The sequence below is a fragment of the Mesocricetus auratus genome, unplaced genomic scaffold (assembly GCF_017639785.1).
Source record: "Mesocricetus auratus isolate SY011 unplaced genomic scaffold, BCM_Maur_2.0 Super-Scaffold_100011, whole genome shotgun sequence".
In the NCBI taxonomy this organism is placed as follows: domain Eukaryota; kingdom Metazoa; phylum Chordata; class Mammalia; order Rodentia; family Cricetidae; genus Mesocricetus; species Mesocricetus auratus.
The window spans coordinates 6,943,243-6,964,084 of NW_024429195.1; the positions used below are offsets into that span (position 1 = coordinate 6,943,243).

The 20,842-nt window shown below is 47.1% G+C and overlaps 1 protein-coding gene across 3 annotated transcripts in view; it reads left to right on the forward strand.

Moving 5' to 3' along the window:
- The window catches only part of Clrn1 (clarin 1), a 36,092-nt gene extending 15,499 nt beyond the window's left edge, over window positions 1–20,593 (forward strand). For 2 of the 3 annotated variants that reach the window (XM_040754391.1, XM_040754393.1), the window contains exons 2-3: window positions 6,720–6,899; window positions 19,988–20,593. In XM_040754391.1, coding sequence (XP_040610325.1) covers window positions 6,720–6,899; window positions 19,988–20,253 — 446 coding nt within the window. In that variant the 3' untranslated portion in view covers window positions 20,254–20,593. The remainder of the gene's footprint in view (window positions 1–6,719; window positions 6,900–19,987) is intronic. The other variant, XM_040754392.1, reaches the window with a different exon arrangement.
- The last annotated feature ends 249 nt before the right edge of the window (window positions 20,594–20,842 follow it).

Genomic DNA, 20,842 nt, shown 5'->3' on the forward strand with positions numbered 1-20,842 from the left:
CCTATAAGTAAACCAGCACCCATACTCTTGTGAGTAACCACAATAAAACTCATTTGTCCAACTCATTGGTTGGACTTTGGTGGTCTCCATACTTTAGTGTGTCTAAGGTGAGTACACACAGGTGTGCTGTATTTTCCCACCAAAAGTTTTGTCACACAACACCCACCTACCATAACTGAAGAGTTCTCAGCTAGGGTAGAGAGACCTACTGCAAAATACAAAATAGGCAGGCAGTGCCTGAGAAACAATACCCAAGGTTTTCCCCTGTCTTCATACACACACACACACACACACACACACACACACACACACACACTACAAATTTCAAGAAAGAAACATCAGAAAATATTTGCGACCTTTCATTGTCAAAGGCTTATTAGATTTGACATCTAAAACCTGACACATAAAAGAAAAAGAATTGATAAACTGGACTTCATAAAAATAAAAAAATAGTTCTTCAAAAGACACAGAGACAGGCTCCAGACATGGAGAAAATATTTGATTTTCTTGTCTGATAAGAAACTTATACCCAGAGTGCATAAAGCTTATTCAAAGCTCAATCACAAACAATCTAATGAAAAACATACAAAAAGTATGAACATACATATCACCAAAACCAACGCAAATATCAAAAGCAAGCTCACCAAGTCCACCTCATCAGACATTTGGGAAACACTAATTAGAGCAATGAGATAGCTTACACTTCTATTAAATGGCTACAGCTTTTAAAGCCCTGCTGAAAAGATGGTGGGTTAGCTGGGCCCTTGCATTCCTAGTGGTTAAGTAAACGGCTCTTTCATTTCAGCGAGCACGAGGCTTTCTTTTTTTTCCTGGAGTTCTACCTGCAGAAGCTGAGAAGTTGGAGTAAGAGAATGGGGGAAGGTTTGGGGTGGGTAGAACATCTTAATTGTAGCAGCAGTCTTATAAACTGAATACATTTGTTAAGCCTTGCAGAGGCTTGGCAAGGTGGCTCAGTGGAGTTTGCTGCGCAAGCCTGGAGATCTGAGCTTGATTCCAGGAACCCACAGGAGGGATCCGCTCAACAAAGTTGTCTTCTGACCTCCAAACACATGCTGTGGCATGTACACAACGGCAACAATCATAATAGTGTAAAATTTAAAAACTTACAGAGTCAAAAAGGGATATATTTTTCCCATGTTAACTTTAATGTTATCTTAAAACCAAGGCTAAGGACCTAAAAATCAATGCCTGTGCATTGCGGAAGAGCCAGCGCTGGTGAAAAACACATTTTCTGATCAGTGTTAATATGGCTTGTCCCTGGCTGAAGCTGGGAACAGGCCATGAAAGAGTGGGCCACTTTAATGACACTGGGCAGTGTGCAACTAGGAAGTCATCTCCTGTAGAGGTGAAGCCTTCCCGCCAGCCTGGTCCCAGAGCCGAATCAGTCCCAAATGAACATACAGGATGCTATATTAATTATGAAGCTGTTGGCCATTTGCTTGTTTCTTACTGGCTAGCTCTGACTTAAAAGTATTTAACCCATAATGGTTAATCCAAGTATTTCTCTTACCGGAGAAAGGGTCTGGACCTTTTACTCCTCTGGAGGCTACATTGTGACTCCCTGTGTTTCTCCTTCCCAGAATCCTCCTCAACTCCTAGTCCTACCTATCTTGTTTCCCTATTGGCCAACAGTGCTTTATTGACATATACACAGGACTTCCCCATCATCTCCTCTTTTCTGTCTAAATAAAAGAAAGGTTTTAACGTTAACATACTCAAATTATATATAACAGAACATATCTTTCAATCATTAGCAGAGTCTCTTAAAAGAACCTTGCTGGGTTTTTGTTTGTTTTGCTTATGCTGAGTCAGGAAGATTCCCTTAATCAAGCCGAGTGAGTCTCTGCTTGTTGCTAGCAAAACAGAACCAACCTAAGAAAATGCTGCTACCAAGAAGCTGTGCTTCTCTCCATTCTTTTGTTTCTAAAATCCCTTTTAAGCTTTTGTCATTCTACGTGGAAATTCGATCCTACATGCTGACACCATATGTAGAGTGCAGCCTTCCAGCCAGCCTGGTTCCAGAGCCGCATGAGTAACAAATAAACACACAGTCTCCTGTGGTCTTCTGTTCTTTCAGGGTTAATATTACCATAGAGCAAAATATTCAAATATTTAGCTATATGGAGGAAGAGCTATCCTTAACCCAACAAGACATCCAGGCCTCCAGAAACCTCTCAGTTAGCTGTTACCAAGTGGATGGGAGTTAAGTGCTAAAACAGGCAGCTAGAGCCAACTTTCAAAAAACTGTTCTCTGGTTTACACACACACACACACACACACACACACACACACACACACACACACACACAATTAAACAAAACACAAAAAGAGTGAAGTGTATGCACCATCTGATAGTATAGCAAATGCAATGTGATTGTTGGCTTTTATTCTTAACACTCATGAATTACTTTGTGGAAACCTTTGGTAATCATGAGTAGGGTGCGTGGAGGGTGGACTATTATTATCAAAGCATAGGAAACCTCATAAAATGTAAGCCTTTGCACCCCGCTGGGTGGTTTATTTGCAGATCCAAAAGAAACTCAAGTGGCCAATTGTCTGTTAGCATACCAAAGTGTCTGCTTGTCCTCCAGGCTTACTCAGTGACTGTGGCTCCTGTGAGCTCTTCTAACTGGGTCCCCTACCCCAAACTCTCCAACCTATGGGTTTCCCTTCCCTTCCTCCGGTTTCTGATCCCTATATAACCCAACCAAGTACACGGTATTCTCTCTTAGTTCTCTGTCCTCTCCTGCTCAACTCTCATCCTCTCTCTCTCTCTCCCCCTGCTCAACTCTCCTCCTCTCTCTCTCTCTCTCCCCCTGCTCAACTCTCCTCCTCTCTCACTCTCCCTGGCCCCCTCCTGTCATGGCTCAGTTCATACCACTGGTTGTGGTCACTCTGGTACTTTTCCTCCATGCTCTGGACTCTTCTAGTTGTCTGGCTGTAGTCTCCTCCCCAACCACACCTTGGAGTGGCCGTGTCCTGGTTTCGTTCCCGTTTTCTCACAGGATGGGAATCTTAAAACCCTTCCCAAGAATCCGAGTGCTCTTCGTGGTAGTGTATTTCCAGTGAAGCCTTCTGTCTGTGTTTGTTCCAAGTCAGTTGTTGATAGGGTCTGAGAGAAGCCCCGCCCACCCCCCCAAAAGACCAACAACATGTGTGTAATAAACAAGAACACTTCATTCCAACATGTTGGGGTAGCACGTGGTGTGGTGACTACTCAAAGGTCAAAAGCTCCTTCTAATCGGAGTGAGGGGTACTCCAGGGAGGGGAGATTAATGGGAGGGGCTGATTGGTGGAGGAAAGATTAGTCTTCCGGCTGATTGGTGGGGGCTGATTGGTGGGATGCCTAGTGGTTAGGGATTTTTCAGCGGCAGGGTAGGGAAAGCCATCTGTAGTTAACAGGGGGCTGTGGTCATCTTCTGAGCCAGCAGAGGGTCAAGGGGGTGCCTGTTGATTGGTTGCCCCTGAGCTGTGGTTCTACCTGAGAGCTGTTTGCTAGCTCCAGCCACCTCCAGTAAACTGGCAGGGGCCATTAGAAACCTGTCGTGGCTCTGGTCTGGCTCTCGGACCCAGCTGTTACAGTTTTGAAGAGGATTAACACACCTACCCTAGCCACACAATGAGGCTTCCAGAGAGGTGGATAGGAGCTGGCTTTTAATAACCGCTGGTTAAAAAACAAAGAAACAAGTCAAGAGCTGGTTGAAGCAAGTGTGGGAATAGCAGGGTGGGTTGCTTGAATTGTCTCCACAATTAGAATCCCCAGAGGGTAGGTTGTGGTAGCAGAAGACCAGCTTTTCCCCTGGAAGTCTGACATGTCCATGTCCCAGGGAGGAGGGCAGATTGGACCACTGTGTTGCTGACATGAGGTCAGTTTGAACTGAACACACACATAGCCAGCACACTAATTACAAATCCTGGGCATTTCATAGACTCAGTGCCGTGTGTATGTGTGTGTTGTAGGTGTATCTCTGTGTATGTATACAGGTGTATCTGGGTGTGTGTGTGTATACAGGTGTATCTGTGTGTTTCATGTGTGTGTGTGCGCAGTTGTATCTCTGTGTGTGTATACAGGTGTATCTCTGTGTGTGTCTCATGTGTGTGTGTCTGTGTTTGTATACAGGTGTATCTGTGTGTGTATCATGTGTGTGTGCGTGTATCGTGTGTGTCTGTGTATCTGTGTGTGCATACAGGTGTATCTGTGTGTGTATCCTGTGCGTGTATCATGTGTGTCTGTGTGTGCATACAGGTATCTCTGTGTGTGTATCTGTGTGTGTGTATCGTGTGTATGGATGTGTGTATACAGGTGTATCTGTATGTGTATCATGTGTATATTTGTGTGTATACAGGCGCTTTTATGGGTGTGAGTATCTGTGCAGATGCTGAAGCCAGAGAAGGATGCTGACTGCCTTCATCCTCACTTCCCTGGCATCTGTTCCGTTAAGATGGGGTCTCTGCTGGCATGGTGGTAGAGGCCTTCAATCCTAGCACTCGAGAGCCAAAAGCAGGTGGATCGCTGTGAGTTTGAGGACATCCTGATCTACAGAGTGATTTCCAGGCCCAGTTCCAGACGAGCTAAGAATACATAGTGAGACCCTGTTAGAATAAATGTAGGAAAGAAAGAAGGAAACAAAGAAAGAAACAAAGAAAGAGGTTAAGAAAATGCGGGCTCTCCTTCTCTGAGGGGAGGCTCACCATTTTTACTAGGTTGGCTGGCCAGTGTAGTGGCATCTAGCCTTGCCAGTGTATTTGTGTTAGTGACCACACCCATTTGGGCGTGGCTCCAGGTGCATAGTGACTGTGACGTGGACTTTCAATGCTTAGTATGTGCATCTATGCCCTGCTCTTTACATGGGCTCTGGGGACTTGAACTCAGGCCCTCATGTTTACAGAGCAAATGTTCTTACTCACTGAGGTGTCCCCCAGCCCATTGTGCCTCAGTTTTTAATGATATACCTATCTCAGCTGTCTAGAGAATTCAATCAGGAGAGCATAGTACTTAAACAATCATGATAAACACAGCCGTCTGCGCTCCTGCCCCCGCCCCTCTCCCCCGAGGCAGGACAATGCCCGTTTCTCTCTATGTGGTTTGTTTCTTTCCCTCTAACATCACATTTTGATGATAATTCCACATCTGTTCCTATAGAATTGCTCTGATCTCTGTGCAATTCCATTGTATGAGATTGGGTGCACTATTGTTAGACACACAAACTCTTCCAAAGCTTTTGCTGTCACCAAAGATTCAGCAGCGACTACACTTCTCATACTTCACCGGACCCACATGCCTGAATAGGCCTGAGAGAGGCTCCTGTAAATAAGGAGCGGTGTTGAGCTAAAGGGTGTGGCCGTTTCAGTGCTTTATAGATATTTCCCAGGCTCAAGGATGTCTTTCTACATCATTCTTCATCTTTTTTTTACTCCCGAGAGAAGTGCACAAGGGGCTCCCTTTCCCTACACCCTGACTAACACGCAGGTCAGGACTAATTGTTTTGGACGTAGCAGATGCAGTCTTTCATCATAGGACAGTAAAGGACAGCTAAGCTACATGATGTAGTTACTCTTGAAGGGCGCAGAGGAAACAACGCTACCTCTTAAAGGGGAAGTGATGCTGATACCTATGTGAAGGGCGAAACCTTAGGGAACACCTTGGAAACAAGCAATCGAAAGTTCTTGCTCCCTTTCCAGTCGTCTGCAAACTCAGGTTCTAAGCCCCGTGGGAGACATCTAGGTCTTTGTCTTGTTTTATGGCTCCAGCCCCCAGAGCGATGGGTGACAGACGCATAGTAGGTGCTCAGTAAGTAAGTTAGGTGCTGGCTAGATGTCTGGGCTGCGCTTCCCTTTGCTGCCCAGATTTGTAGGAGGCCAGGGTGCCGATGCAACGCCGTAGCTGACATCCGTAAGGTTTTTCATCCCTGAGCAGACAAGAATAACTTGCCCTGAATGCAAGATCTAGAAATAGATTCGTCGTGTTTACTAAATGAAAAAAAAAACATTTCTTGTCGCACCAGAAATAATCTTCCCACGGCTTTGTGCTACATCAAAATATTGAAGCTGATTGAAAATTCCCAATTCTCGACTATTGTTGTGGCCTAGGAACCACTTTTTATGTTATAACAAACAAAAGTGGTATAAAAACCTCCTGATAATTGAAATCTCCCAGGTGCATCCAAATTTTAAATATTATTATAAAATTTAGATAGACTTTTTTTGGTTTTTTGAGACAGGATTTCTCTGTGTAACAGCTCTTGCTGTCCTGGAACTCACACTGTAGACCAGACTGGCCTTGAACTCACAGAGATCCGCCTGCCTCTGCCTCCTGAGTGCTGGGACTAAAGGTGTGCGCCACCAACCACCACCACCTGGTTAGATAGATGTTTTAAAAGTGTTGAGAACTGTCATTGAAGCTTGGGTCATCAACATGTACAGTTTTGAGTTATTAATCTAGCACCTGAATATAATCAAGGACTGAAGAATTTCCTGTACTCCCCAAGTGCCATATTTTACTGGTGAATCCTATGAAATGATCCCATCCTTAAATCTTTGTGTAAATCTCTTGTAAAAACGGTGAGGATAAAAATGTATTCATCAAAATGATTTTTAGTGATTTTTTGAGAGCGTGTAAAAGAATGGAGATTTAAATGTTAAGCTACACCTGCAGAATACTGATCATAAAACTCTTCTAATCCTTGGTTTATCCTCAGTCTTCCCAGATTTGCTCCAAGCCATCCCCGTGAGCATCCATGTCAACATCATTCTATTCTCCATGATTCTTGTCGTCTTAACCATGGTGGGGACAGCCTTCTTCATGTACAATGCTTTTGGCAAGCCCTTTGAAGCTATACATGGCCCTTTAGGGCTGTATCTCGTGAGCTTCATTTCAGGCAAGTATAAAATTCTACCCGCAAAGACAAAACGCCTTTCAACATGTCAAAAGACGCTCTGCCTAAATGTAGTTATGTCATGCATTCAGTGATACTCCTGTAGTATTATACATGACATCAATTAATAGAGAAATACTATAACTATCTAACAATATGGAATTCATTGTGTACATTACAGTAGTCTATATGGATGTATATAGTCTTCACATTATAATTTTGAAGCTGTTTGTATCAAAATTAAAACAGCAGTAAGATTTTACAAATACTATGAACCTGTTGGACCATGAATACAGAAAATATACACATAATATGTTGATGGAATTGCTTATTTAGATATATACTCTTTCTCACTTGCACACCAATAGGGGTTATGTTTATGTGTGGGAGATGTGTGGGGAGACTTTGTTAGCTGTAGTCATCTCTGTGGAGATGTGTGGGGAGACTTTGTTAGCTGTAGTCATCTCTGTGGAGATGTGTGGGGAGACTTTGTTAGCTGTAGTCATCTCTGTGGAGATGTGTGGGGAGACTTTGTTAGCTGTAGTCATCTCTGTGGAGATGTGTGGGGAGACTTTGTTAGCTGTAGTCATCTCTGTGGAGATGTGTGGGGAGACTTTGTTAGCTGTAGTCATCTCTGTGGAGATGTGTGGGGAGACTTTGTTAGCTGTAGTCATCTCTGTGGAGATGTGTGGGGAGACTTTGTTAGCTGTAGTTATCTCTGTGGAGATGTGTGGGGAGACTTTGTTAGCTGTAGTTATCTCTGTGGATTGAAACTATGGATGGTCTTATTTTTGCTCATGGTTATCAATATTTCTTTTCTTTCTTTTTTGTTTCGTTGTTTTGTTTTTCAAGATAGGGTTTCTCTGTGTAACAATCCTGGCTGTCCTAGAACTTGATTTGTAGACCAGGCTGGCCTTAAACTCAGTGAGATCTGCCTGCCTCTGCCTCCCGAGTACTGGGATTAAAGGTGTGCGCCCCCCACTGCCTGGCCTGGTGATCAATATTTCTAAATGTCCACTAGTGTGCATTTATTTATTTGTAATAAGAAAAATAAGAAATTTTCATCACAGATGAATAACTGTATTCAGGGTTGTCAGTGCTTCATGGAGACTAATGTTGGTATTTTGGTAAACACATTTCACTTTATCACTGGGTTAATGAAAAAGATGTAAAATCTAGTCAGTGCCACAAGGTGCCTATAACTTATTTTTTTGAAGGAGGAAAAAAAGACAGAAAATGAAATCTATTTACATAATTCATATGTGACTATCTTTCCATAGGAAGTCCCTGATTTTACACCATTCTAAACTTACAGATCAGTTCAACATCCTATTATGTTCTATTGATGATTTCTGGTTTCTGGGCCATTACAGCTCATGACAGCCAAAAATCTAATGAAGGCCCCTGTTGGACAATTTCTTTCTCCTTTGAAGTTGCCCTTAGCAGCCAGCTCTGAGACAGCCAGCACAGACTCATTCCTCTTAACACTACTCTCTTCTCCCATACAAGCCAACTCCAGCGAGGACTTGTACAGGTGACTGCCTGGAAAACAGCCCTGTAGTCAACAGGGGCTAGTGGGTTTCAGAAGACAGTATACACACACACACACACACACACACACACACACACACACACACACACACACACACACTTAAGGTGGTCCCCATTCATACCTTACTAACCAAGATATCCACCCAACGAAAAGGATCACTGCCCAGTAGGGATTCTGCTAATACTTCCTCCACATGTCTTATACATATATAACACAACTTTATTACAGTAATGGGTACTCTTTGAGGGCAGCCCAAGGAGTGAGTTCTCATTAATCTCTGGCAAAAGCAGCCAGCATGAAGTTTTCTGTACATATTTTTAAAAAAAACACAAATTCACAAGCATTTGTTGACTTTGGAAAGCAAGCCTGGAAGGCTGATGTTAGCTGGATCGCCTACATGCCGCAGGTGGGAGTAATAAGAACCCTGCTGGGATAAAGTTGACAGTGCAGCCCATAGAGGCAGGAGGACCTGTACCAGAGAGCAGCAGGCAGGAGTGTGGCGAAGGACTAGCTTTGGACCTGGGTGACAAAGGTACAGCTCAAGGTGGGATGTGCAAGCGGAGACAGCACCTCAGTCTCCCGGGAAGGCCACGGGTTAAACATTTGGGGATCATGTCACCCGCTAAGCATCCCAAGCCACACTGGTAGACTACAAGTTGGGTCTGTGAGCAGCCAGGAAGTAGACAATCTACGAATGATCTCAACAGAGATTTAATTTTTTTTTCAAGATGTATTTCATGTGTGTGAGTGCTCTATCTGCGGGAACACCTGCAGGCCAGAAGAGGCGTCAGATCTCACTACAGACGGTTGCGAGCCGCCACCGTGCGGTGACTGGGAATTGAACTCAGGACGGCTGGAAGGGCAGCCAGGGCCCTTCACCTCTGAGCCCTCTAGACTTAGAGCAGGGCAGTGGCTCAGGTGGGATCCCCAGGTGGACAGCACCCACATCACCTGGGAGCTCCATCAGCAGAGCAAACTCTGAGACCACAGCCCCAGGGTGGCTGCATGGGAGCTGCCGGGGTGGACCCACATCCGGTCTGCCCTGCAGGTGAAGCCCTCTGCGGCAAGCCCAAGGTGCAGCTAGAGCGGCGGTCCTGCCTTCCCGTACTTCGGCCCTTTAGTATGGTTCTCTTGCTGCGGCGGAACCCCCTCTCCGCCCGCCCCCACCATAAAATTATTTTCGTTGCTACTTCATAACTCTGATTTTTGCTGCCATTATGAATCATAGTATAAATATCCGTGTTTTCTAATGGTCTTGGGTGACCCCTATGAAAGGATTGTTTGACGCCCCCCCACCCCAAGGGGTCTTGACCCACACAGGCTGGGAGCCAGGGAGCTAGAGGGAATTCACTGAGGCCGCTCAGAGGGTAATTTCTGGACGCGCCTACCGTTCCTGGGGTTGGGGGAGGCACTGAAGACTTTTTTTTTTAACTCACCTGAACTAGAAAGACTCCTTAGAGCACTGGGTCTCAGACCTGGAGGGGCTGCCACTGCCTCCCTTTGGAACACAGCCGAGGTTTCTGGAAATGTGGAATGATGATGTCGAAAGTCCCAACTGCTGCCAAGGGTATGGGGGGGGGGGGGGGGATGCTGCTCCCGTGGCGGCAGTGGAAAGAGCAGGCTTTCCCTATTGTGAGCAGGGGTTAACTAAAAAAGCTGACGAGGCAAAACTAGTTTGGAGATCTTGACCCAGCCTCGCAAAGCAGAGGGCAGGACAGCTGATTGCCGGGAAGACGCTGAATCTTCCTAACAGACCCGGGGCACCCAGTGCTACTGTCTCTGGGTGACATTCAGAAGGGTGGCCCATTTGGAGACAAACCGGCAGTTCTGACTGACAGCCTCACTAGCAGTGTCTGGAAAGCAGGATGACTCCAAGAATGCAGGGTTTAATCCAAGTCCCAGATCTTCTCCTGGCCTCCAGGCACCTGTGATGCAAAGGAGAACCTGGACACATGAATAACACACACCACGACAATCAGCGCCCGGCTCATGCTACCCCTTACTTGCAAAGGCAGTATTTGACAAAGAGTGGTGAATTAAGGAGGGGAGAGGGGGTGGGGAGAAGGCAGGAGTGTGTCCTGAGCAATTCCTTGCAAAGCCCATGCGTTCGCAGGGAAGGTCAGACAGACTGGCAAGTGGCGGCCTTTGGGGGTAAATAGGTCACCCTTGAAGCATAGGCCACCTCATTCCCTTTAAATCCATACGGGGAACGCAGGAGTCCCTAGAGTTGGGGAAATGTTTAACTACATTTGTAGTAGTCATTCAGACCCCAGTTCTAAACCCTGGTGTGTCAAGGTAAGGTTTTGGAGTTGGTTTATCATCATCATTATTATTATTATTATCACAAACCCTGTATACGGGAGTCAACATGAATATTCACAGACCGCGACTGCATTTGTGGGTCACTGATTTTAGGTGAGTCACACTCCCTTAGGAGACACCCCAGGGCTTCTGCCTTCACTGGGGTCTTCCCTTTTTCCTCACCATTGTGCACAGCTCGGGAGTCTGTGCTTACAGACACTGCCAGCGCTTCCTGGACCGCCTCTTTTCCTCTCTCCTCCTCGCTCACTCCAGCTTTCCTCTCCACACTGAAGTCACGATGGGGCCATCTTTCAGATGTCCTAGCTAGGTGGGGACCCACAATTTGTGTCCAGAGCCATGAGGAAGGGAGAGAGAGGGAAGGGAGAGCAGAGGAGAGGGGAGGAGAGAGAGAGAGACAGAGAGACAGACAGAGAGAGAGAGACAGAGAGAGAGAGAGAGAGAGAGAGAGAGAGAGAGAGAGAGAGAGAGAGAGAGAGAGAGAGAGAGAGAGAGAATGTTTCCTTCCAGTTCTCTGTCTGGAGTTTGTCAGTTCTTCAGAACCAAGAAGACAGAAAGGGAAAAACCGTATCCATGGCTGCCGCCACCACAGCAGCCCACTGATGCTCACCGCCCAAGACCCCTCATACCGCTTTCCACTCCTTGGAAATTCCAGGGTGATTTGAGTGCCATCTCTGTGTGACATTCCTGGCCACTATCATTGCTGCAAATCAGTTGAATTTTCTTTCTCCTCTAGTCATTTACAAACTACTTTTAAGAAGCCTTTTTCCCCATTGTAAGATTTAGGTAATAACTTAATGGGCCCCATAGTCCATTCGGCCCCACCCAAGTCAGGAGAATCCCCTGAGGAGCTTTTCTAAAACCCCTGAAGCCGGCTCCCTGCCATGCCAATTAAGCTGGAGGCTATGGGGTCGGGGCTTGGGCACTGGTTTGGATTTGGGCTTAGCTTTCTCAAATAAAGTGATTTTAATTTGCAGCCCGTGTGTGCCACAGGTGCACTCACTTAGTTTACTCCGCAGGCAGAGTACTCGTAAAGGGCGCTCGCTGGTGACTCCACAGTGAGGTCTTCATTTTGGGGAGCCTGCAGTCTGCTGGGAAAGGCAAGCAAAGGTGTGTGCAAATAACTAAATCACTCCGCAGGGCCATTCTCCTAAGGGTGGTAAACAGGTTACTGACAATGAGGGTAGGGGTAGGCTTTAAGTTTTGAGAAGGGGCCACTCCCAGCGGCTGCATTGCTAAGAACCCTGGGATAGCATCCCAAGCAACAGGGGAAGAGCACACGAGACCACCCCCCACCTCCCCTGGGGAAGGAGAGCTCTGCAGAAGAACAGAAAGCGAGCTCACACAGCCAGAGGGATAGATGGCGAGAAATGCACGTTCTTTAATTAAAACGTTTAATTGGAGCCTGAGAGATCACATGATGTAGTTAATACTGGAGCTAAAAATCTCTGTTAAGCATTTTAGAGTGGATTTTAATTGCAGCGAGCTTTTGAAAATGTTAAGGTATCTGATAGATTTACTTCTTTAAGAAATGCCTGACTGAAAAAAAATGCTACTGCCTTGGAGATGGATAGAGTTAAAAAAAAAAAAGAAATTCTGAAAGCAGATCCAAAACACTTTGCAGGTAGCTTAGACAATGAAATAATTGGCAGTGGCCTTCAGTAAGGTAGACAGGCAAAGGGGGGTCTGAGAGTTACAGTTTAGAGCAAGGCACTTAGTTCTAGAAATCAAATGTTCCATTTGGGGTGTGTCAGTTCTGCGATGCTCTGAGACATCCAAGCACAGGTGTTATGGAGACAGCGGATGTATGAATCTAGAGTTCAGAGAACAGGTCTAGATGGAAGACTTAAGTTTAAGTGTCGCCGGGGTACAGAAAGTGTGTAGAATGAAACTGGGTGGGGTCGCTCGCGGGGAGGATGTGCTGAGGAAACAATTGGTCAGGGCTAGCCCCTGAAGAGCATGGTGAGTGGCTTTGGGGGTTGAGGAGGAAGGGTCTAGCAAAGGAATGCAGAGAGGAGGGAACCTGGGAAGTTGTGGTGCTCAAAGGCTTCGAGGAGAAGAATGTTTCAAGACAGCAGTCACCAGAGAGCTTCTAATAGAGGTGGCCTCCTGTGAGAGAAGCTGGGGGTAAATAATGGAGAAAGACTGCTAATACGGGGTGGGGGGCCGGGGAGGATGGGAAGTTGTTTCCAAGCTCCAGGTGGAGAGAAAGAAGGAGCCACAGAGGAGGTGACGGACCCCAGGCTCCCACGTAGGCACATAGATATTTGAGCACATTGCATTCACCCGTACTTGATTCTCAGGGCTGCTCAAGTGAGAGTGGAGAGAGCCTTGGCCAGACTGGGGTGCGGGAGACTTGCCAGGGACCTTCGGCAGGAACCCCTGATGGTGTAGGGACACTCTCTGCGGTTGGCATGGCACTCCTCAGGCCTTTGTGGCACCTAGATCTGGGCTTACTGCAGTTGGATGGATGGCATGTGTCTGGAGTTACCCCAAGCAAGAAAAACAGAGACAATTTGTGTCTTTCTTTAGAAGGCATGCTCCTAACACCGGCCCAATTAATTATGGTTACAGCTATAGCACAGAATGAAAATAAACATGTTTGTATGTGAAACTTGAAGATGAGAAAAATAAAGAACAGCAAAAAAAAAAAAAAGAAGGATTCTTACATTACACACGGTTTCAGAATTAATGCTACCCTCGCCTCTCTACGATGTGGAATTCTTGTAGGACATATTACTCTGCAATTGGAAGACTGAAAACAATTTTCACCTCTTTCTATTTCAGTCTTCATGGAGGAGACTTTTGGGGGGGGCTCTGAGAAAGATTCAGGGATGTCTAGCTGTGGAAAAGCCGGGACTGAAGATATCCCATTGGGTTCTGCGAAGACCTCAGAACAGAACAGAACAGAACAGAACCGAACAAGGGAAGAGAAAGCGGTGGCAGACCCCATGATGGCAGTGGGCGTGGAAACCTGTTTTCAAATGCGGGAGAGAAGTGAGGGGCAGCCCTGTGAGGAGAATTTGCTTTCTGATCACCAATGGCGAGGGCCACAGGCAAGGATGTATTCATCTTATTTTCTCTCGGAATTTCTGGGACTCTTGTTCTGTTGGGAAAGCATGTCCTCCTTTCTGTTTGCTTGAGCATCAAGAGCCCAGGTCCTTACCTCAGCCCCCAAAGCATCCCCAGCTGTGGGCACCGGGAAATGCTTGGCCGACTATGGCTGACTCCCGCCACTCTTGGCTTCCTCCTCTCTTTGTTTAACACACCGGATCCGTTTCCACACACGGTTGCCCTGTCTGAAACACCCTTCCTCCCACATATTCTCCCTCTCTCCCTGCCCTCCCCACCTTCCTGCAGGATGTACTGGACACGTGTCTTCATAAGCTCTCCTATCCTTCTACCTTTCTATCCTTCCTGCCTGCTTTATTTCCTTCTCTGCTCAACTACAGAGCGTACTCACTCACTTTGTTATTGCCTCTCTCCCCTGTACCGAGGGCCTGGGAGGGAAAGTTGCCTTAAATCTTGGTTGGTTTGGTCATGTATCCTTAATGCCCAAAACAGTGCGGTAACTATACATTATTTGTAATAATGAATGGAAACAAACCAGCTCTTTGTATCTACCAGCAACAACGGCACTCTTCTTTAAAACACTATTTACATTAAGCATTGCGAGTTCTGGGCCCTACTCTATACGATGACATGTGCAGAACTCTGGGGAAGCATGGGTGGTTTAGCTACCTGTTACAGAAGACAGGGGAAGCTTAGCATAGCTGACATCCGCTCTTTTGCCCGTATCTCTGTTCTGTCGAACCACCTAACCAAATTGCTTGCTACATAACCTCCAATTACACTCCTGGTGTCGGCTCCATTTCCTCGTCTCTTGACACGCTTTCTAGGTGGTGACCGCTGCTCTCTGAAGCAGTGTGGACTCAGAAAGCTTCGACCTGGGACTGAAATCGTTACTGGGACTTCACCTTCAATGAGTGAGACTGTGTGAAGTCACAGGAGAGCGACATCCCACCTATGACGCTTATTTTGCGTCTTTCCATATTCTGAAGAAGTAAATGACTGCCGTTCTGCCTCTACCATTTGCCACCTAAGAGAGACTTGAGAAATTGTTTTCGTCCTGAAGATGTTGGTTGTTACTGTCAAAGGAACTGGCATTCTAATTCATTATCTTGCAAAATATGAGCTTAGTGCTAATGGGATAATTTCAGAATTTCTTCCCCCATGAAGACCTCATCCCGCAGGGCACTGAAGGCCCACACACCCTGGCAGGTGTTCCCACCCAAAAGCGTAGTTAAGCTCAGGGCCAAGGAGGACAGCAAAAGCAACTTTCTTACTGGCTGTGACCTATTGTACTGGTTGTTTTTTGGTTTTGGTTTTGTTTTTTATGTCAACTTGATACAAGCAAGAGTCATCAGTAGAAGAAATGTCTCCATGAGATCCAGGCATTTTCTCAATTAGTTATCAATAGGGAAGGGCCCAGCCCATTGTGGGTGGTGCCATTCCTGGGCTGCCGGTCCTGTCCTGTGTTTTATAAAAAGGCAGGTGGAGCTAGCCAAAAACAGCACTCCTCCATGGCCTCTGCATCAGCTCAGGTGTTCAGGTTCCAGCCCTGCTTGCGTTCCTGCTCTGACTCCCTCTAATGACAGTCTCCAACCTGATTTTTGGTCATGGTGTTTTGTCGCAGCAACAGAAACCCTACATTCCCTGTGTTGTCAGACCTGAGGGGACAGACACCTAACTCAGCACTTGCAGGTGGCTGCCAGACAGTCGCTAGCGTGCAGCGCCTGGCCCATCACAAATGTTTGCTAATGTCTGATCATCCATGGTGTGACAGCCCTGTAACTCAGCTATCTTATTCAGTCAGAAATTAACCCAGTGATCAAAGCCATTAAAGGCGGGGAACGAAACAGCAGCGCCACCCAGATGGTGGGGACATCAGACAGATGGAGGGAAAAGCGGCTGTGGTCGTGGATTGTGACACTGGGCTGCAAATGGGGACCCTGTGCCTGCTTGTGAGTGCGGCTCAGCGGGCTTCTAAAGCCTGGTTCGTTCTGTGTCCTGAGTACAGCAGCGAGGATCAGATGGGCAGACGCGTGGGGGATCTGTCCCAGTAGCTCCAGCTGAGCTAGGGAATTGGATGTTCACTGGGATAAAAGAGGAGAGAGACATGCAGGCCTAATTCTGACATTTGTGAGCATACAAACCATACGCCATGCGTTCAAAATTCTAAGTTTAAAGTGAAGCAAACTGTTATATACAATATGCTGATTTTTTTCTGCCCCAAGAATCATCCCTCCAGAAGGACCTAGGAACGGTTTCAATTTAGAAATCCTGACTGCTGTGAACTCCACACAGGAGTAAGTGGCAAAAGCACCATGGTCTACATCTCTTCCCTGTTTGCCTTCGGCTCACTCAGGAAAGGCTTTGAGTATATATTGAGGGGTGTCATTCAGCTGCACACCATGCACACCAAATGGCTATTCATGAGACACTCACAGTGCTCAGCGGTGGGTACCAGCAGCCACCAACAAGCTCTTGGGAGGACTAGCCCTGGCCGCATGACCATGCAGCCCTGGATATGGTCTCGGATCTACGGGGGCAGGAGCTCCAGGGTCCCGCAGTGTTGCCAGCCCATAACTCGGGCACGTTCTCCAGGTGGATATGCTCTATTGAGTTCAAGCATCTCCTGCTGTCAGGGAGGAGGGGCTTTCAAAAGAGGAGCAAACCACGCCCCTCTAAACAGGGCACAGGATGTGGGGGCCTTCGTTGCTGGGACCAAGAATCGCTTTGGTAACGTGACAAGCCCTGTTCTCACTATCTCTCTCCCCTCTCGGTCCACCTATTTCCCACAGCCCAAGCAGCTGGGCCACACAGCGAATGGAAAGCCTTCATCTGCATCTTTTGGTTGATAACTCGTAAACAGCTATCCTCGGTCGCGCGTCCCTCTTGCGGAGACGGACAAAGAGAAGCAACCATATCTCCGGTTCACACCGAGATGTTTCCCTTTAGCAGTGGCAGGCAGGTTGTCGGGGCTCAACTTCAAGATGACAGCATTGACTGTGGTCAGACCCGGAATCTCGAGGGGAGCCCCAGACTGCTCTATTAATGATGGCAGACTCTGGTCCCAGTTGCTTGTGATCTCCGTGATGAGTTACTGTTTGTGTCCCGGGATGTGCAGGTGACTTGACTGGAGGGCTCTGAATGCAAGCTCACTAAAATGCTGTCCCTTTCACCAAGGATCCCTTTAAAATACTTAACAACTCGAAAAGGAAACTGAGCTTGAATTTTCCCTTCAGACACTGGGGAAATAGTGTTTCTCTCCTGTCTGAAACTCACTATCTCCTCAGACAAAGAAAGCTCTTATGGTAACAGCAATGACACTTTCTCTATAATTTTCAAATAAAGGATAAAGAGAAAACAGCATCTCAGCCTTTTTGTTAGCATCTAACAATAAAGGAATAATATGGTTTGCAAGGGGAGAGCTCTGGTGTGAAGCCTGGAATACAAAAATAGTTTGGCTGACAAACCTCACAAAGGAATCTTCTCAGTGGCCAGGCTGAGGCGGGCGGACGTGAAGTGTCAAGAAAACGATACCATCCGCCTATTTGTGTTGTTGTTTGATGAGCACCAGTTTGATGGGGCCAGCCCTGGGTAGAAGATCTCTCTCTCTCTCTCTCTCTCTCTCTCTCTCTCTCTCTCTCTCTCTCTCTCTCTCTCGTCTGTCTGCCTGCCTTTTTAAGCTTTTCTTTTTCTTTTTCAGAAATCCTCCTGCCTCAGCCTCGCACATGATCAGATGGCAGATGTGTCTCTGTGAAATCCCAAAGCAACATGACTTCCCCTTCCTACTCATACCTGCTCCCTTTCCTCGAAATGGGCTATCCATCTCTCTCTGGGCAGCAATCCAGGCCTGCTTTTGGAGAAGGAATGGGGGCCTGTGCTCACACTCACTGGGTCCCTCCTACACAGTCTACCTCCCTTTGTGAGCTAACTTCTCCTGTAGATAACCTCTGAGGATGCTGCCTATGCCCTCAGCAACGGTGCCATGCATTCCCTGCTGTGACACTCACGCAATGAGCTTCTCATCGCTGCTATGCTACCTAACTCGTAGTGTTGTCTTTGAGAGCAGAGACCGTCTATGTTTTCTTTCGAGCCCAGATCTTCATTGCTATCCGTGAGCCTGGCTTACAATATGTCTAACTGAAAAACAAAATAATGAATGAATGAATGAATGAATGAATAGGAACTGAGAGCACTATGTCGCTGTCCCGTAGTATCTGAAGCAACAAATCAAAGAATAAAAAGAGTCCTATGCTAAATTGACAATCATCTTATTTGAGGCATTAAGATACTTCATTATTGTTTTGGACGCTGTAAGGTTTTTCTTGGTGTGAGGGAGGCTGGGCAGCAGTTTCCGGAGAGGCGGCTGGATGGTGAAGAGTGCCTCCTCTCTGTGGTAGAGTGTTGTGTTAAGGTCTGTGAGTTTGTTTAAGCTGTGCTTGTTTAGACTCTGTGAAGCTGTGTTACTGTGCCCGCCTAAGACACCTGATTGGTCTAATCAAGCACTGAATGTCCAATAGTGAGGCCGGAGCAAGGATAGGCGGGGCTGGGGGGCAAAGGGGGTAAATAGAAGGAGAAAGGGGGACGAAGAGGGGCAAAGAGAGATCAAGGGGAGGAGGATGCCAGGGGCCACCAGCCGACCATGGAGTAAGAAGGAAAGTAAGATATACAGAAGAAAGATAAAAGCCCAGAGGGAAAAAGCAGATGGGTTAATTTAAGACAAGAAAAGCTGCCTAGAAACAAGCCAAGCTAAGGCCTGGCACTCATAAGAAAAAGACTCCACGTGTGATTTATCTGGGAGCTGGGTGGTGGGTCCCCCAAAAGACCCAAAAGAGCAAAACCAAGCCACTACAGATGACCCCTGGCCAGCTTCTAGAACCCAGCTAGAACGGAGTGGCCCTCTTCTGCAGAGGGCTCACACAGCATGTAGCCACGCCCTTTATGTGGGGCTGTAGTCAGTGATAAGTGACAGAAGTCACAGAAGAGAGATAAGCAAAATAGACAAAATGTCTTCACACATTGAAATTTAGAGACTCGAACCCAGGGATAGCCTGGTGGCTTCAAGTGTGTGCAATCCAGATTTTTGCCTTTCTTGTTTTGTAATAGTTCCATGGCTTCCAGTTTTTTTGAATGACCACGTGTGTGGAGGCTCCAGGCTGATGATGGGAATCAGCTCTGGTCTGGCTTCCATCTTATGCCTTGAGGCAGGGCCTCTCCCTTTAAATCCAAGGCTCATGGATAAGACCAGTCTCGTTGGCAAGCTTGCTCTGGGGAGGCCCTGTCTTTACCATCTAAGCTGGAATTACAGGGTAACCACCATGCCCACCCTGCATTTATGTGGGTTGTGGGGCGGAGGGGAGCATATCTGAACCCTGTCTTCACCCTTATACAGTAAGTACTTTAACCAGAGAGCTCTCCCCTGCCCCGTGGCTTCCGTTTCGGATGCCACCTGGACCAGAAGACCCTGCGCCCACGTTTCAGTTTTGTGAGGGAGTGAAGCAGAAACTTCTACCCTCATCTCACCCGACCCACACTGACTCCGTTAAGGGCAGCCCCCGCCAGGCTGAGAACCTGAATCTGACTGTCGAGAGAGCAGACACGCTCTTGGTCACCAACGTTTTATCCACAGCTACCTTTGCCCCGGTACTTGTCTGGCCAGCGGTGGCCAGTTGACTGTTGGAGGGGTCATGGTACCCTCCTATGGGGTGCCCCGGGCCTTTTCATAGGGGTTTGCGTAACTGACACGTATCCCATCATCACCCGTGAGGTACAGAGAAATGCGTTCTCTTGAAGCCACAGAGGCTGCTTGGCAGTCGGGTTTGTCCTTGGGCTTTGAAGGTGTCCAGCAGCAATCCAGGCTGCAGTGAGGTCAGCTTGATTCCAGCTGCCGTATTCAAGCCACCAGTGTCCCCCCTCCCTGCAGAGTCTTCCTCATTCACAGTCACACCCCAAGTGCTACCCGGCGGGTGGGCGGGCAGGCGGGCGCGGGGTTGGAGACTCAAGCTCAGGATTGCAGTTTTCCAACAGTATTGTTTCGGAGAAGAGTACAAATGAGGCTGGCGGTGGTGTACAGTCTTTGGTTTGCTCCTCGATGCCCTCTTTGACCCCTACAGTCAGGTTCTAATTGTCCTGTTTGTTCTTCGTGCTGCAGGCTCCTGCGGCTGTCTCGTCATGATACTGTTTGCCTCCGAAGTGAAGATCCACCACCTCTCGGAGAAAATCGCAAACTTTAGAGAAGGGACCTACGCCTACAAAACGCAAGACGAAAGCTACACCGCCTCGTTCTGGGTTGTTTTCATTTGCTTTTTTGTTCACGTTTTGAACGGGCTCCTGATACGGCTTGCTGGGTTTCAGTTCCCCTTTGCGAAATCTAAAGACACGGGGACTGCCAGTGTGGCTGCAGACTTAATGTACTGAGAAGCACATTGTTTCTCAGTCAGGGAGGGGGTGTGCTCTGGCCACATTTAGCTATGGTTAATTTCATCAGTGTGTTTAGACTTCTTAAGCACCAAGCACTGCTCCCCCCCCCAGTTATGCTTACAGACTGTGTGGTAAGGATTCTGGCAGGGAAAACAATAATGGAGGCAGAGGGTGGTTTCAGAAAGCTGTTTTGCCTGCTGGGAAACTGCTTGCACAGGTAGCACGAGGCGGCGGGCAATGGACAGATGTACTCACTGAAGGGTAAGACACACGGCCTGCCAAGGAGAACTCCACAGGCATTCGGAACATATTTTAATAAAACAGACGCTATTTCTAATCGTCCACGCATTTGCTGTCACAGATTCCAGAAAACAGAGATAAAACTGATGTCCTAAAGTGACAACACACTGAATCTTTGAAAGGGTTCATGGTAAAAGTTTGTTTAAGGCGTGGTGTTTGTTATTGTGATGTCAAAACTAGAAAATCATTATAAGCAAGCAAACCAGCTAGGAAAGGAATGAAGGAAGGGGGGACAAGGAGGGAGGGAGGGAGGGAAGGAGGGAGGGAAGGAGGGAGGGAGAGAGGA